Source organism: Myxocyprinus asiaticus, chromosome 25 (assembly GCF_019703515.2).
Source record: "Myxocyprinus asiaticus isolate MX2 ecotype Aquarium Trade chromosome 25, UBuf_Myxa_2, whole genome shotgun sequence".
Classification (NCBI taxonomy): domain Eukaryota; kingdom Metazoa; phylum Chordata; class Actinopteri; order Cypriniformes; family Catostomidae; genus Myxocyprinus; species Myxocyprinus asiaticus.
The window spans coordinates 26,785,943-26,802,500 of NC_059368.1; the positions used below are offsets into that span (position 1 = coordinate 26,785,943).

A 16,558-nucleotide genomic window follows, 5' to 3' on the forward strand; every position below is an offset into this window, starting at 1 on the left:
GTGGTCATGTCTACCATCGTGGGTGGTAGGCCACATAGGTCTTCTGCGTCCCGTCCAAAGGCCATACATGAACATTCCAGAGGACAGCGTGTCTGCCATATGCATCGACCCGAGCAGCGTGACCACCATCGAGGATACCACATGCCCCAGGAGCCACTGAAAATGCTTCAGTGGGACCACCGTGCTCTGCCTGAACAACTTCAGGCAGTTACATTTACATGTATTCATTTGGCAGACGCTTTTATCCAAAGCGACTTACAAAAGAGGAAAACATAAGCAAATCATCTTAAGGAAACAGTGGTATTACAAAGTTTCACTAGCATCAGAATAGTATTCAAAACAGAATAAAGTGCAACAGGATATTTTTTTTTTTTAATGACTGGTTAAGTGCTCATGGAAAAGATGTGTTTTTAGTCATTTTTTGAAGTGAGTCAGCTTCACGGATGGAGTTGGGAAGGTCATTCCACCAACATGGTATGATGAAGCTGAAAGTCCGGGAAAGTGTTTTGGTGCCTCTTTGTGTTGGTACAACAAGGCGACATTCCTTAGCTGACCGCAGGCTTCTAGTGGGCGCGTAGCTCTGCATAAATGATTTTAGGTATGCTGGAGCAGACCCAGTGACTGTTCTGTATGCCAGCATCAGAGCCTTGAATTTGATACGTGCATCAACTGGCAGCCAGTGGAGAGAGACAAGGAGTGGTGTAACATGCGCTCTCTTTGGTTCATTAAAGACCAGACGTGCTGCTGCATTCTGGATCATTTGCAGGGGTCTAATTGCACATGCAGGGAGGCCTGCAATGAGAGCGTTACAGTAGTCCAGTCTAGTTATGACAAGTGACTGGACAAGCAGTTGTGTGGCATGTTCAGAGAGGAAGGGTATTATATTCCTGATATTGTAGAGTGTAAATCTACATGATCTTGCGGTCTTTGAGATGTGGTCTGTGAAATTTAGTCTGTTGTCGATGGTTACCCCTAGATTTCTGACCGATTTGGAAGGCGTTACTGTAGTTGCACCCAGCTGCACGGTGATGTTGTGTTCAACAGCAGGGTTGGCTGGAAAGACAAGGAGTTCAGTCTTGGCTGGGTAGAGTTGCAGGTGGTGTGCCTTCATCCAGGCCGAGATGTCTGCCAGGCAGGCAGAAATTTGAGCAGTCACTCTGGTGTCATTGGGCTGGAAAGACAAGTAGAGTTGCGTGTCATCAGTGTAGCAGTGGTAAGAGAAACCATGTGCCTGAATGATGGGTCCCAGTGATGTTGTGTCTATAGAGAAGAGAAGTGGCCCAAGCACTGATCCCTGAGGTACCCCAGTAAGTAGCTGATGAGGCTTGGATACCTCACCTCTCCAGGCAACCTTGAAGGACCTACCTGAGAGATAGGAGTTAGTTCAGCACTGACTGCATGCGCTTGCTCGTGAGGCGCACCGTCATAGAGACTGAGTCTAACTCCAACCTGAGAAAAGAGATGCTCTGTACCGGGGAGAGCTGCTCTTTCCCCACTTGACCCGAAGCCCCAACCAGCTGAGGTGCCTGAGCACCAGGTCCCTGTGTGCACACAACAAGTCTCAAGAGTGAGCTAGAGCCAGCCAGTCGTCGAGACAGCTGAGGATGCGGATGGCCACTTTCCTTAGCGGAGCAAGGGCTGCTTCTGCGACTTCTGTGAAGACGCGAGGCGACAGGGACTGACCGAAGGGGAGGAACTTGTACTGGTGCGCCCAGCCCTCGAAGGCGAACCGAAAAAAGGGCCTGTGCCGTGGAGAAACTAAGACGTTAAAGTACGCGTCCTTCAGGTCTACCGCTGCGAACCAATCCTGATGCCGGACACTCACTAAAATGCGTTTCCGCGTCAGCATCTTGAACAGAATCTGTGCAAGGCCCGGTTCAGAACTCGCAGGTCCGGGATTAGCCGCAACCCACCACCATTCCTTGGTACGATGAAGTAGGGGCTGTAGAACCTCTTCTTCATCTCAGCTGGAGGAACAGGCTCTACCGTGTCCTTCCGCAGAAGGGGCACGATCTCTGTGGGGAGGGCAGCGGTGTTTTCGCCCTACGCTTGAGGTAAAACGGATGCTGCTGAACCCAGGCAGGTGCACTGAATCGCATAGCCGAGTTGGACGGTCCCGGTCAGCCATCGCGATGGGTTGGGGACTGCAAGCCACGGCCCCAAGCTCTGGGCGAGGGGGACCAAGGAGACAATCGCGTCGGACGTACCAGCGGGTAGGGCCTCGTGCTGGAGCAGAGCCGGAGGTGCCACGTTGAGGGGGTTCGGACTCTGAACTCGTGGCTGTGCTGAGTCTGGGGACATCGAAGGACTTACCTGGCTCTGGGTACCCACCATAGGACCAGTCAGCGACGGGGGAGGAGGGAACCGTCCTCATAATCTGTCATAACCGCCTGGGCGGGTGTGTTGTGCCGCAGCTGGGCGCGCAGGGGCGGGGTGCCTGCCTCTGCAGCATTGTGCCTGCCATAAATGAGAGTCTGTGCTGTGACCTCATGAGCTCCTCATGCACCTCTGGGAAGAAAGGACCAGGGCGGAGCGTGGCTGTGAGCAGCGCTTCGAGCCCATGAACCAATAGTCAAGCCACGAGGGTTCAGGGGGGAGTGGAGTGTTCCACTTCAGCCCGACGCTCGCAGCCGCCCGGGCAAGCATGGCCACCAGCTCCGCATCGGCCTGTGACTGGGCGACTGCACCCGAAGGTGGGAGCCTAGTCGAGTCCTCATCATCAGACTGGACCAGCCTGCTCTCCGATGCGGCAATCAAAAGCTCATCCACTTCGCGAGCGCTGAATGAGACCGCAAACTCGCCCTGAGATGAGCCGGCGGTCTTATCACAGAACTCGACTGGGGCAAACGAGCGTACTGGGGAATGAGGAGTTACCCGGCAGAGCGGCTCCCATTGGGATCCCCAAATCGCCCTCAGTGCTAACCGACGCGGCCTCAAACCCGTAGGTAGAAGGTCCGAGGTGGGGAGCCGCAGGGGTGGCTTTCCCTCTAACGACGGAAAGCCATGACCGCAACGTTACCATGGTCATGTTCTTGCAGTGAGAACATGACCCGTCCACGAACACTGTCTCCATGTGGGCAGCACCCAAGCATATAACAAAGCGATCGTGGCCGTCGGAAGCGGAGAGGTAACGACCGCAACCAGGAATTACACACAAATGGAAAGGCATCTTTAAAAAGATGCTCTCCGTGAGTGCCACTCTTTTAGAAGGAAAAATATACTCTTTTAGTAGAAGAATTCTTTTAGCTTCTGAAGCACCCAGGGGTGTTCTCTGCACTCCACCGGTGCACGAGGTGGAGAAACCGCTGTAATGCGCTGTAAATCCAACAGCTTTCGAGGTGAATGGATCGGCAGAGTAATTCAGCTCACTGAATACAACCGCTCGGCTCCGAAGAGAAAATCTGAATGAGTGGTTGCGAGCCAGCTCCTTTTATACTCGTATGTCCGAGGGACTGGCATGCAGATTCCACTCGCCAATTCCCATTGGCCTTTTCTCAAAGATCAGAGGTGTTTGGGGCTCCCAAGGGCGACCCCTAGTGTCACTACATTGACACAACGTCGAGTGAGTGACAGATAGGGAACATGACTTTTTGACTTTTTTTGTCTGCTGAACTTTATGACCTAAATTAATGACCTATGGAAATTTTATTTTATTTTTCATTTGTAATATTCTTTCCTTAAATATAATGAATATAAATTTAATGAGGATATTTAAAATACATTGTTATATATTTCTTAGATTTTTAGGCATTTTAATTTTTTGTATAATAATTTATATTATTTTAGATTTTATAATTTATTTTAAAATGAAGTGTGATTCTTCTTTTTTTTTTTTTTCAGCTTAATATGCAAAGACAACTTTAAATAAGCCATTTGTAAGTTAATTCCTCCCAAAAGTCTAAACACCTTGAGGTGTTATCAAAACATTAATTTCTTTGTTTGAGCATCCTGACTAGCCCAACATAGCAACATTGGCTCAACCAGTAGGATGAGTTTTTGGTTGCACTGTTTGTTTGAACAACCTATGGCAACAGGGGGAGTGTTCAGGAAACCTGTCTGAAAATAGCTATTATTGTTTGGTGACACTAGTGGCACAGAAATTGCACACTTCTCCTTTAATATATTAGAACAAAATCTTACAGATCTTTTGTGATTCCAACATGAACATGCATGGATTTTTTAACCCCCATTAGGGGACATGGCCTAAGACAATAAAACTTAAAATGGTTCCAAAATACAATATCTTCTCACTCAGTCACATCCAAAACCATATACTGTATTCAGTACAGTCAAATGACAAAAGGCAAGCTTCCTCCACAGCACATGAATCATTTTACTGTAATTGCAAAGGGTGAGGTTGCCTATTTCTTTTGCCTGGATGCAGCGCATGAGCAATCCAGCCCATTCGAAAATCCTCTTCAGTCCGGTACCACTCTCTTCTATTTCATCAGCCACCATCAAAAGTGCATCTGCAAGGCTTTTGTTATTCCCATTACCACTCCATAAAAAGGCATTAAATTTGCTATAACCCTGACTTAATGAGGAAATATCTGCTTCAGTGAAGGAGAGAAGACATTTATGAAAACGATGGTGCCAGAAATGACAAATGTCTGGCTAACAAACAAGCATTAATTTGCCTCCATCAATCAACATTTATCCAACATGCATAGGGGCATATATTACTTCCTCATGAGGGGACCACCCACTATCATGTCTTCAGTAGATTTGATTAGGCTGTAAGTGTGAAGTAATGCAGAATTGATGGGTTTTGATGCTCGTGGAGAGTAAGACTACAGAGCCTCACAGATTTCCTTAGAATTCAAATGATGGCTATTCACAAAGTTCTGTTTCTAAAGTATACATCCTTCACCCTTGCACGTTTGTTTATGAAGTATTTTTGGCTAATCTGATACTGCTTTCAGCTACCAATACGAATGTAGTACTCTCAGGTTTGTTTAAAGTGTGCCACTTTTTTGATGTTAAAAAAATTCTTTCAAAGCTAATAATGCAGAGACTATAAGTGAGCCAGTGTGTTGTGTTTTGACTTCTAAATCTAGTTATTTTAGCAATTGTAGAGGCACAAAAACAGCATACGTCTGTAATACGATTGTAATAGAAACTTCTTTCTTTAAGGCATTATTCTTTTTCTCTTATTTCCTATGTCCTTGTTTCTTTTACATCTGTGAGATGCACTCAGTTTGCCCCTATTTTGTTTGCTCAGCTTCTCTGCTCTTTGTGCCAGTGGCAGTTTGTTCCTGGTATGTTTGCATGACCTTTATGTTAACAGTGGACTCAGCCAATAATAAAAATAATAATAAAAAAACAAAGAGTAAAGAAAAGAAAGACAAAAAAAAAAAAAGAAGTAAAAAAAAAAAAAAGAAAAGCCCCATCAATTAACACTGAGCTCTAGCTAAGTCCTGCTTAATTAATCGTCAAAAGCATATGTTGTGTGATGTGCATTATATAAACCTTCATTTTTTGGTGCTGCAACTGCCTCAGTGTGCAGCTGCTCTTATGGCTATGTGCAAATGACATAGTCTCTCTCTTTGCAGTGTTGGTTATTAGCATTTAGGTATGTGCCATCATGTGGGTTGGCACGTAGTTGTCATGAGTGCATGCACGTGTGTATTTCTAGACTGCCATGCATATTCAGTGACAAGTTTGAAATATGTCTCTGTTGATAACTCTTTATTGCCCTCATACGTATTGACTACACTAGTAAAACAGACAGCCTACTGACAAATGCATGAATCACTGGCCCAAAATTTATCTGCATCATAGTGCAGCACTGGTATCTTACCTAGAAATGAATTGCTGCACCAGAGCGCAAAAGCTATCATCATTACTCAGCCTGTTTTCGTTCTCACGGACAGTTAATTAATGTTTTGGTTTCCATAGTCTGTTAATGTTCATCAAACTTCTGCTGGTCTTTGGCTCAAGTGTCAAAAGAGGGTGAATTCGCATACAGTATGAGTGGTTCAACTGACAAAATCCTGTCAGTCACTGATTTGATTTATAGTGCATTTCCCAAATACCCACACTTCTCAGCTTCCAAAGGAATCTTACCTCACTGGCTATGCTGTTCATCTGTTCTGTCCACCCTCTGAGAACATACTGGTAACAAAGTAACAATAGATTTCAGAAACTATTTTGGTCTTGGTTCCCATGGAAACGCTCGGGTGTAAATTGGGATAGGATTAGGGGGGATATTGCCAATGTCTGCTGGTAAATATATACAGTATTTGGCAGACTAAAAAGCTGCATAGCTGGCTGATGCTTAGAACAGATTTATTCTTTGAATAGAAACAAATATAAACATTATTTGAAATTGAGCTGATTTTATGAGCAGATGAGAACATAAAGTTTGACAATTCCCCTTGATTTAATTTAGTTTCTTAATTAGAATAAACATTTTGCCATTACATTGACATTTTTAGCAGATGCTTTTATCCAAAGCCACTTACAAATAAGGATATGATACAGGAACCAATGATATTCACAGTACTGCAATGCTGAGTTTCAGGAGTAAGCTGGAGTAGTGCAAATGTCCAAATGCAGAAAATGCTTTTTTTTTTCTTTTTTTTTTCTTTTTTTTTCTTTTTTTATTATGAAGTCTATTTATAGGAAGTGCCAGTGTTTATGGTTATGGTTAAATTCTCGTGGAAGAGGTGTGACTTCAGCCATATATTGTACCGTGGCTCTAAAAAGTATTTTGGACACTTTAGTCACACTTAAAGGTATAGTTCACCCAAAAATAATCATTCTGTTATCATTCACTCACCCGTATACCATTTCAGACTCATATGACTTTCTTCTGGGGAACACAGACAAACATATTTTGATGGATGTGATGTGTTCATATCCATACAATGCAAGTCACTGAGGTCCAACACTTCCAAGCTCAAAATAAAGGCAACATAAAGGTAATCCATAAGATTCTAGTGGTTAAATCAATGCATTCTGAAGAAATACGATCGGTTTTGGGTGAGAAACAGACCAAAATGTAACTCCTTTTTTTACTATAAAGAGTGCACGTACAGCGCATGTTCATGGACAGAGTGCTCTGCACAAGCGTCAAGCATGAGAAAATGTGCCCCAGCTTCAAATCATGATTGCACCATGTAGACTGCAGATGGAAAGATTTCCTTTATACTGAAAAAGTACTTACATATTGTTTTGAGAAAAGCTCTAGCATAATTTGTTTGCAGATGTCACTTGGTATGATAATTTGAGCAAAATATCTACTGTTTTATAACTTTATAAACTTAACAAACTTCTTTTTGTGAGAATTGCTTGAAAAATTTGCCCATGCTGACTTTCTTTTAAATAAATGACACTTTGATATTTTGTTATCTAATTCATTTTAAGTGTGGCTTGAGTGTTCAAATACATTTTGGAGACATGGTGTATAGGCTATGTATTCTCCATAATATTGTAGCAAGACTGTTCAGTCAGCATCATATTGTTAACAGTTCTGCAGTTAAATAATGTAACTAAATGGTACATTAAGCTATTCCACTGAGAAGTAAACAGAGAAAGTCAAAATTTCATCTGATCTCTATTTCACCCACAGCATCCATATGAAACTCTCCTCTGCCAGCAATTCACTTCCACCATATCTCTTCCAGACATTCTTTCATCAGTCTAGCCTTTGATTTTTCATGCCCCTGTAGTTTACATTCTCCCCTCTCTCTCATTTGCAGCTCTTCTCTACGCCACCATCTTTGGAAACGTGACCACCATCTTTCAGCAGATGTACACCAACACCAACCGTTACCACGAGATGCTGAACAACGTGAGAGACTTCCTGAAGCTCTACCAGGTGCCTAAAGGACTGAGCGAAAGAGTTATGGACTACATTGTGTCTACGTGGGCCATGACCAAAGGCATAGACACAGAGAAGGTGGGTGAACTGTTTCTGCACCTCTTTCTTATGCACTTAACCCTCATGTTCTTTTTGGGACATTATTGGATAAGGCTGGTCATATACATATGAATGAGAGAAATCGTAACACTAAATATGGCAGCTGTAAGAATGAAAGTTCCACCTTTCAGTAAAAAACAAACAATCACCTCTTTGATAAAGACATTGGGCTCTATTTTTGTAAGTGTGCAAAGCACAGCACTATGCGCAACGTCCGTGCGCAACGTCTTATCCAATTTTCGTGAGAGTGCTAATTCTAAGTGCAATTTTCATGCTAGTGCAAAGTGCAAATGGGTGTGGGTGGGAGTGTTTGCAATTAAATGCAAAGGTAACAAAAAGATGGAGAGGTCTGCTTACCAGCTCCAAAGCAGCGGGTTTCGTCGTTCCTGGGTCGCCCGTCTCAAGGGCGCTTTGAAGCCTTTCACGGGTTCTGGGCGGCCACAAGACGGGTGGCATCTGCTTCCTGCGGTGGGCTCCATGCTGGGGCCGGGCCGAAGGGGCGGGCTGCGGTGGAGCCGGTGCAGTCACCGCAGGGGGATGCCCTTGGCGATGAGTAGACGGTGTGCGGGATCTTGAGCCGCGCTGGGGCAGGATATGCCGGATAGCCTCCGTCTACTGCTCCACTGTCGAGAACTGCTGGGCAAAGTCCTTGACGGTGTCGCCGAATACGCCAGCCTGGCAGATGGGGGCAGCAAGGAATCATGTCCTGTCGGCCTCAAACATCTCGACCAGGTTGTGCCAAAGGTGGCACTCCTGGACCACTAATGTGGACATCGTCTGCCCGAGAGTCCGCGCCGTGACCTCCGGGACTCCAAACATAAAAAAAAAAAAAGAACAAGAGGGTGTAGACATAGCTTGTGGAAAGAGCTGAGTGTACTCGTGTTCTACAGAAATTTACAGAAATATTTATTTACAGAAACTAGAGACAATTATTGAGACTTTGCTGTTTCAATGCCAGCTTTAATCGTTTTAATCTCAGACAGCCATGACTGCTTTGACCCGTGCTTATTGATGGTTGTTTGGGGTAGACACATGCATTTTCGTTTTCCAACGTCACACTAAATCAACTGTGCATTCAGTGTTCTTCAGTTGTAAGCTGACAACCACAGTCTTTTTATTCAGCTCAGTGGGGCTAGGGATGTAATTTAAATCATGGAAGGTGTTGTTTAATTGCATTCGCTTTACTCTTTATAGTGGAAAAGTGAATAATATAAGCAGTTCATATTTTGCTTTTATTTTAAAAAATAATAATTTATTTTAAATGCCATCATTCTGTGAAAAACGACCAAATTTAAAAACAGGGGGAGAAGTGGAGAAAAGAGGGTCATTTTTCTTTCACTCTGTAAGTGTCCCTCCATCAAAACCACCTTATTTTTTTCATTCTAAGAAAAATTGAAAATTGCATTATCTTCCAGGAGACATCAGCCCTCCGGGAATGTAGCAGATCTATTCAACCCTGGGCTCAAATTTAGACTTACAGTATAAAGGATCCTCATAACTTATTTTCAAGCAGTGCAGGGTGAGAAATTTTATCCATATATTGATGTATAGGAGTGGGCATAATGGGCAAATCTGTGAATTTTGAGTTATAAAATATGTTGAGTTGAAAACTGGTTGATGTTTTACGATAAAGTTTTATTTGTTAACATTTGTTAATGCATTAAATATCATGAACTAACAGTGAACAATAATTTTATACATGCATTTAATACTGTAATATTGTTTAAAGTTAATTTATAAATATGCAATTGTTCATTGTCCATGTTAGTTTATAATGCATTAACTAATGTCAACATATACAACTTTTAATGTTAAAATATATTATTATATGTATATGTAGAAATAAACATTAACCAATTTTATTAAATGCTGTAAAATGATTGTTCATTGTTCAATAATGTTAACTATTGCATTAAGTAATGGTAATGTTTACAACCTCATTGTTTCTGCAAATGTTTACATTTCAAGAAAGTAGAATAGGCCTAACCAGAATGATTAGCCAAAAACTTTTCAATGCAAATGCCTGAACACATGATTTAGGCAAAATTGATAACTGGTTTCTGAGTTTTAATTGAGTTCTATTGGAGTATATAACAGTGGATCTTATTCTTGTGCTGCTGAATGCCCTGTATGCCTGTGCGTCTGCCCTTAATGGAACCATTAGCATGTGAAAGCGTCCAGCACATGCCAATATTTTTATGGGCACTTATTGATTTAATATTAATGCCATAACCCCAACACACACACACACACACACACACACACACACACACACACACACACACACACACACACACACACACACAGATTTTATGATGTGACTTGTCATTTCATACTGAGTCATGGATTCAGCCATTTCTCTATTAGACTCTTGACTTTAGGTGTACTACACAAGAATTCCACCACTGTGAACAACATTAGACCTTTACAAAATTACTTTTGAACTGAATATATGCTAAGATACTGTATACTCAAAGGTATATTTGGTTTTGTGTTATGCAAAAATTCACATCACGTAAGATTATAAAGCAATAATCCACACGAGGCCATGAGATACAGTGACTAAAACCACCTTAACCATGGTAAAATCAATGTAAAGCACAAACCTGAGTGGCTTATTGCTTTTATTAAACAGCAAAATGGCAATAGGATAAAAGAAACCATATTCAATAAATGGTTACTTTTGTTAATAATAATAATCAGAATTAGCAATTGTTCCATCAAGTAATTAGTTCATTATCCTAACTGTAGGCTGTTTACGACTGCCAAGAAACATAGCAAATGGTGCATTAATATACAGTACAACATGCAGGCACAGGTGTGAATTTATCGTCGTTTTACAATGGCTTGAAAATCTGAGAATGAAAGTAGTGAATTGGAACTATCTGTTTTATGAATGCTAGTTTCCAGTGTACTTTAAATGAATTTTTATTTGCGTCAGAAATCTTAATTTATTTAGCTGTCATGATGCCAGAAAGACCTGACTGCTGTCCATCAGATCAGTACTGGGGTCCTGTAGCTAGAAGAGACACTTCAGCTCTCTAATGGCCTGCTGTACTTGGGTTCCTATTGAAATCAATACAGAGTGAACACCAACAATCTTCACTCAGTGTTTGATCAGCTGGCTTTGAATTAAAACTGAATCAGTTCCATTCATCCTTTGTTATTTTATGCATAAAAGTAAATTATTACCTGTTCTGTCAGAGTCAACTAATCATAGTATTATAATAACATTATAAGCACTAGTCATCATTTTTTTTGTAATAACTTGTACTTCTTCAGCTCAGTGTTAATTTAATTCTCACTGTAGACAGCAAACAAATGAAATATTCATGTGCTTTGAGAAATTGACATTTCCAAACACCACTAGCATCTGAACAAGTTTCTATTTGAATTTTTTTCTTTTCCTCAAGTAATGAAGTGCAATAAGTCAAGATAAACTGCTGAATACAATCATGTCACTTTCTCATATTATACTGCACTACAGTGTATGTAGTTAAAATTTCTCTTATATGTAATACCAATTCCAAAAAAAAACCCACTCAGCTACTGCGACAAGGAGTTTCAACAATTGGTCATTGGAACATGTACTTTTGAGACAATGGTTCATATTCACTATTAATATACAGAATATATGGCAGAGGCTATTTGACAAAAATTAACCATGGTTTTACTACAGTATCACCATGGTATTTTGTAGTAAAATCATAGTAACCACAAAATTAAACATGGTTACTATATTAACACCAGATTACTGTAGTAACACAATAGTTAATTGCATTAAAACTGTGGCTCCCACCAAAAAACATGGTGACTACAATATTACAATAGTAAAACTATTGGTTAATTTTACCTAGATTAAACCTTTCTCTAAACTCTCCAACCTTCACTGTGATGAAATCACTGCGATCAACCATTATATAAATTTTTTATTATTATAAGTAGTATTAAAGGAAATTTTAAGAGTGGTGAGAGGAAACAGGATGGGAAAAAGTGGGACAAAAGGTGGAATCAAACCCGGGTTGTCCGCAGGAAATAGTACATCTACACGGTTGTTATACCCCATGCCACTGCAGCAAGACTGAGAGTGCTGCAGCGCAGTTTGTCTTCAGTTCTGTTCCACCAGACTATTGGAGTGAAAATCACTGTGCAGTGTTGTAGGTGCTATTTACACCTTGTGCAAGTAGTCACTCCGTAGATATAAACAGTTTGGCTTAACACATTCCATGTTTTTAAGGCCACCAGAAATCTGTGATTTTGTGTATGTGCTTATTTCCCCCTACATTTTATCCTAAATTTAGAAGAAGAAATTTTTTTTTTGTGTGAACTTATTGATAAATCATGATTTCTGCATGAAAACATTTGCACACGTTTTACGCACAATTATATGTATATGCACAGTTAGTGAATGAGGCTCAATGTGTCACAAAAACGCTTCGTTCCTTTCTTTACTTGGTAGGTTTTGTCCATCTGTCCTAAAGACATGCGTGCAGACATCTGTGTACACCTGAACCGGCAGGTATTCAATGAGCACCCTGCCTTCCGGTTGGCCAGCGACGGCTGTCTGCGCTCTTTGGCGGTGGAGTTCCAAACCACACACTGCGCTCCAGGAGACCTCATCTTCCACGCAGGGGAGAGCGTGGATACTCTTTGCTTTGTGGTATCTGGCTCATTGGAAGTCATTCAGGATGATGAGGTTACTGCCATTTTAGGTAAGCATACTCACCCCAAGAAAGACAGACAAACACACACACACACACACACACACACACACACACACACACACATGTTGGTGCGGCTACCTTTATGAGGACTCTCCATAGACATAATGATTTTTATACTGTACGAACTATAGATTCTATCCCCTAAACCTAACCCACACAAAAAACTTTCTGCATTTTTACATTTTCAAAAAAACATCGTTTAGTATGTTTTTTTAAGTAATTTGAATTATGGGGACACTAGAAATGTCCTCATAAACCACATTTATTGCATAATACCCTTGTAATTACCAGTTTGTAACCTAAAAATATTTCCTCGTAAACCACCCAAACCTGTACACACACACACACACACACACACACAAACAAACATTAATCAAAATTAAGGTAATAAATATTTTTTTTTTAAATCACTATTTTGATATGACTTTTTATCAATTTCAATATAAAAGCATTAGTTTTTCAGACTGATCACACTGTAAATTTGGCAATTGAAGGTCAAAAGGCCTGCTGCTGAAATCGGTCACTGCTTATTGAAATTGGAACCACTGCCCCCAGTGGCCGAAGCTGGAAATGTTGTTGAACATACAGGCCCATGTGAACTCCAGTTTCTGGGTTAAATGTCCACAGAATGGCGCCAAAAGTGAGTTATAGTTTTAGTTGTTAATGATGTTATACAGTCAACAGGAATGCATATTTTATTAACCCTTACCCAAACCCTAAACCTAACTGTCAATGGAGTAAGAAAGTAATTTTCGATAGAAAATGTAACCTCCCAATTGCGCTCACCATTGCTTATGTGAGCATGATTACTTCCTGGTTTCCATGGGACCAGGAAGGTTGCTCTGATGGGGGATGTCTGATGGGGGGCAGCGCTTGTCAGGCAGAACGGGTTGATTTCATGGTACATGAACATTTGAAAGCAACATGTCGATTTCTTGTGTGATTATTGGGTGGCTTTTGTAAAAGCAATTTACAATTTAATCTCACAAATCACAAAAGCACACAGGCTTATGGCTAAACTTGAAGTTAGTTAAAGTTAAAGTTTTTAATTTATGCGCCACCAAACGGAGTTGCAAAAATAATGACAGATAGTCCCACCCTAAACTCACAGCATTGGTTGAGCTAATGTTGCTGGTTTCAATGCCTAAACAAACAAAGCAATGTTTTGAAAGTTTTTTGGGAAAATCGACCTACAAATGCCTTACATTTAGTTGTGTCTGTGCATTAAACTGTGATAAGGAGATAGTATTTTACCATCTAAAATGCAAAGTCCTATTATATCTATATACTTGGGTCCTATGTAGCCTATTTTGCTACTGATGTCCATATTTACTGAACAATATTGTGAAACAGGATCTGAGCTTGTTCGTTAAATTCAAGAAATCTCTGAGGTGACATAAAAGCCCACAATCTGCTTCCAGCACTACTCTGTCCACGCAGTCTCCTTATCCTGCTTTAATGGAACTGTGGGGACCGATTTTCCATCCATTGATTGTAGGGTCTTTTGCTTCACAGGGATGTGCACTGATAGTTCACAGTCTCCAGTGCAGCCAGTTCTGTAACAATTTACAAATTTGTTGTCATAGAAATAGGTACAGTATATTGTTAAGCACAAATGCAGACCCCTCTTATGACAGATAATTAAGCCCAAGCTCATAAATGTCTTATTGGAATGCAAAATGCATTTTCATCTGTTTTCTCCCTCCTGGCATTGTTTGTGCATCTGAATTGCTATTGTTAAATTGCTAAGTTTCTTCACAACTATGGGACAGTTATTACCCCAGCCGAAGTGTGTAATTTTTTTCAGTGTTAAAATACATCCTCGTAATGTATAGAGACAACTATAAGTAAGCCATTTTTACGATGATTTCCCCAAAAAGTGTAAACGCTGTGGCTCTGTGGGACTATCAAAACATTGCTCTGTTTGTTTGAGCTTCCCGACCAACTCGACACAGCAACATTGGCTCAACCAATGATGTGAGTTTTGGGCAGGACTATCTGTTTGAACAACCAATGGGAGAAGAGGTGGATATAGTGTTTGCAAAACCTGTTTGGAAACTGTTCATTATTTTAGAGATTACGTTGTATGATGCTAGTGGCAATGAAATTACACAATTAGGAACGAGTTCAAGCTCTAAACAATTAAAGCTCTTGTAACACTCTCACCCAGGGGTGGACTGGGAAGAAAATTCGGCCCGGGATTTTACATAGAAACCGGCCCAAAAGTTGTTGAGCGGGTGGGGTTGCTGTCCTTTTCTGCATATCGCTGCCCCGCTGACTATAAATGTGAAACTCAGTGCAATTACCCAATTAAGTACTTCAAGATTAGATAACCTCTCCAAAAATATGTATATTCAACAATTTCTTCTCACAGAAAATACACAAGAGTGAAATCAGGGATATTTATTGAACTTGGATTTTTTTCCTATCTCTCTCTTTTATCCCATGTATATTTTGAGCACTGAATTCAAGTTCAACAATCAGTTCAACCCTTCAATTTGGAACAAAAGAAATAAAAGTTATGAAAACACCCAGCTGGGAATTTTGAGTCTTTTGTTGGTCATGATTTTTGGTCATGGTCATGAGCTCATGGTTGTTCAGAAATTATTTGTACTCACGAAATCCAGGTGAAGCATGGATTGTAAAGCAACAAACACCAAAGTTTGCAAACTCCAATGAGAAAGGGAGAAGAACCACAGATCTGAATGTTTCTGATGTCCATCCACGAAGAATCAAGCACGATAACGATGAAGCACGATGACGATGAAGCACGATAAAATGTTACATACAGGCCGATCATCCAACAGGCCTCGAAGAAACTGTTTTCTGCCACAAGCAGGCCATCTCACTCGCTCTGAATGAGGCAATACACTCTTAAATGTCCATCAATAAATCTGTGATGACAATTGAGTTAGAGTACTGACTTTTTTCCCTTGTATTTTGTCTAATGTATGCACTTAAATCAAACCGTTCTGCTGAAATTTTTGCAACTATTAGCCTACTTTCCATGTACACACCTCTTCGCACTCTCTCCCAATCTGAGTGCATTATCATGGAGTCCTCCATGCGCTCTGAAACCCCGCCACTTGAACTTCAGAGGTTACACAGGAAACTTTCCCATTGGCTAACAATTAGGATTTATCTCAAAACACCAAATTACCATTTATTTATTTATTTTATTTTTTTACAGAAACCAACATTTTAAACACTTTAGAATGAAATAACATGAGTTATGCAAAACCCAACACGTTTACATTTTTTAACAATTTCCATTTAGGAATTTTGTCTTCTTTCATTTACATGACTTTGACATTATAAAGAGCTCATTTTAGCAGGGCTCTACACTCTAAACAATTAAAACAGGATAGCTATTAGAGTTGTGATGAACACGTGCACAAACAGGCACATTTAGTAAGAGCTTTCTGAGTTTTCTCAGTCTTTGAATGGACATTATCCTGTGGTCTATTGTGTTAGCCATATCTGACATGCCCTTCACTGACACAGTGTAACCGCACATGACATCACATTAGACCTTATGAGGCACTGTAGAGAGGAGCTTAAAGTATTTTTGCTCTAATGGGGAATCAGATCAGATGCTCTTTTGCTTTAATGATTATGAAGTGAAATAAGATGCAAGCACAGAGTTAATTAGCCCCAAGGCATTTACTTGAACCCACCACAGTAAACCTGCTAGGCTATTTATGATGCCCCTCATCAAAGGCCCTGAACACTAGGTACTTACACTTTGTACAGATTCTCTCATGAGTGTGTTGTATGAGTTCTTAGGTATCAAAATGACTTTGGATACTATGTCAGACTCATAAGATCAAGTTATTTACCTAGTCAGATTCAGAGCAGACAAAAATCACCAAAAATGTCGAAGTATAGTACAAGGCCATAGCTAGAACTA

General features: G+C 40.7%; 1 protein-coding gene across 1 annotated transcript in view; it reads left to right on the forward strand.

The window, feature by feature from the left end:
- LOC127416405 (potassium voltage-gated channel subfamily H member 5-like) overlaps positions 1 to 16,558 on the forward strand; it is a 159,061-nt gene that overhangs the window by 104,552 nt on the left and 37,951 nt on the right. The window contains exons 9-10 of the mRNA XM_051655754.1: positions 7,704 to 7,903; positions 12,384 to 12,636. Coding sequence (XP_051511714.1) covers positions 7,704 to 7,903; positions 12,384 to 12,636 — 453 coding nt within the window. The remainder of the gene's footprint in view (positions 1 to 7,703; positions 7,904 to 12,383; positions 12,637 to 16,558) is intronic.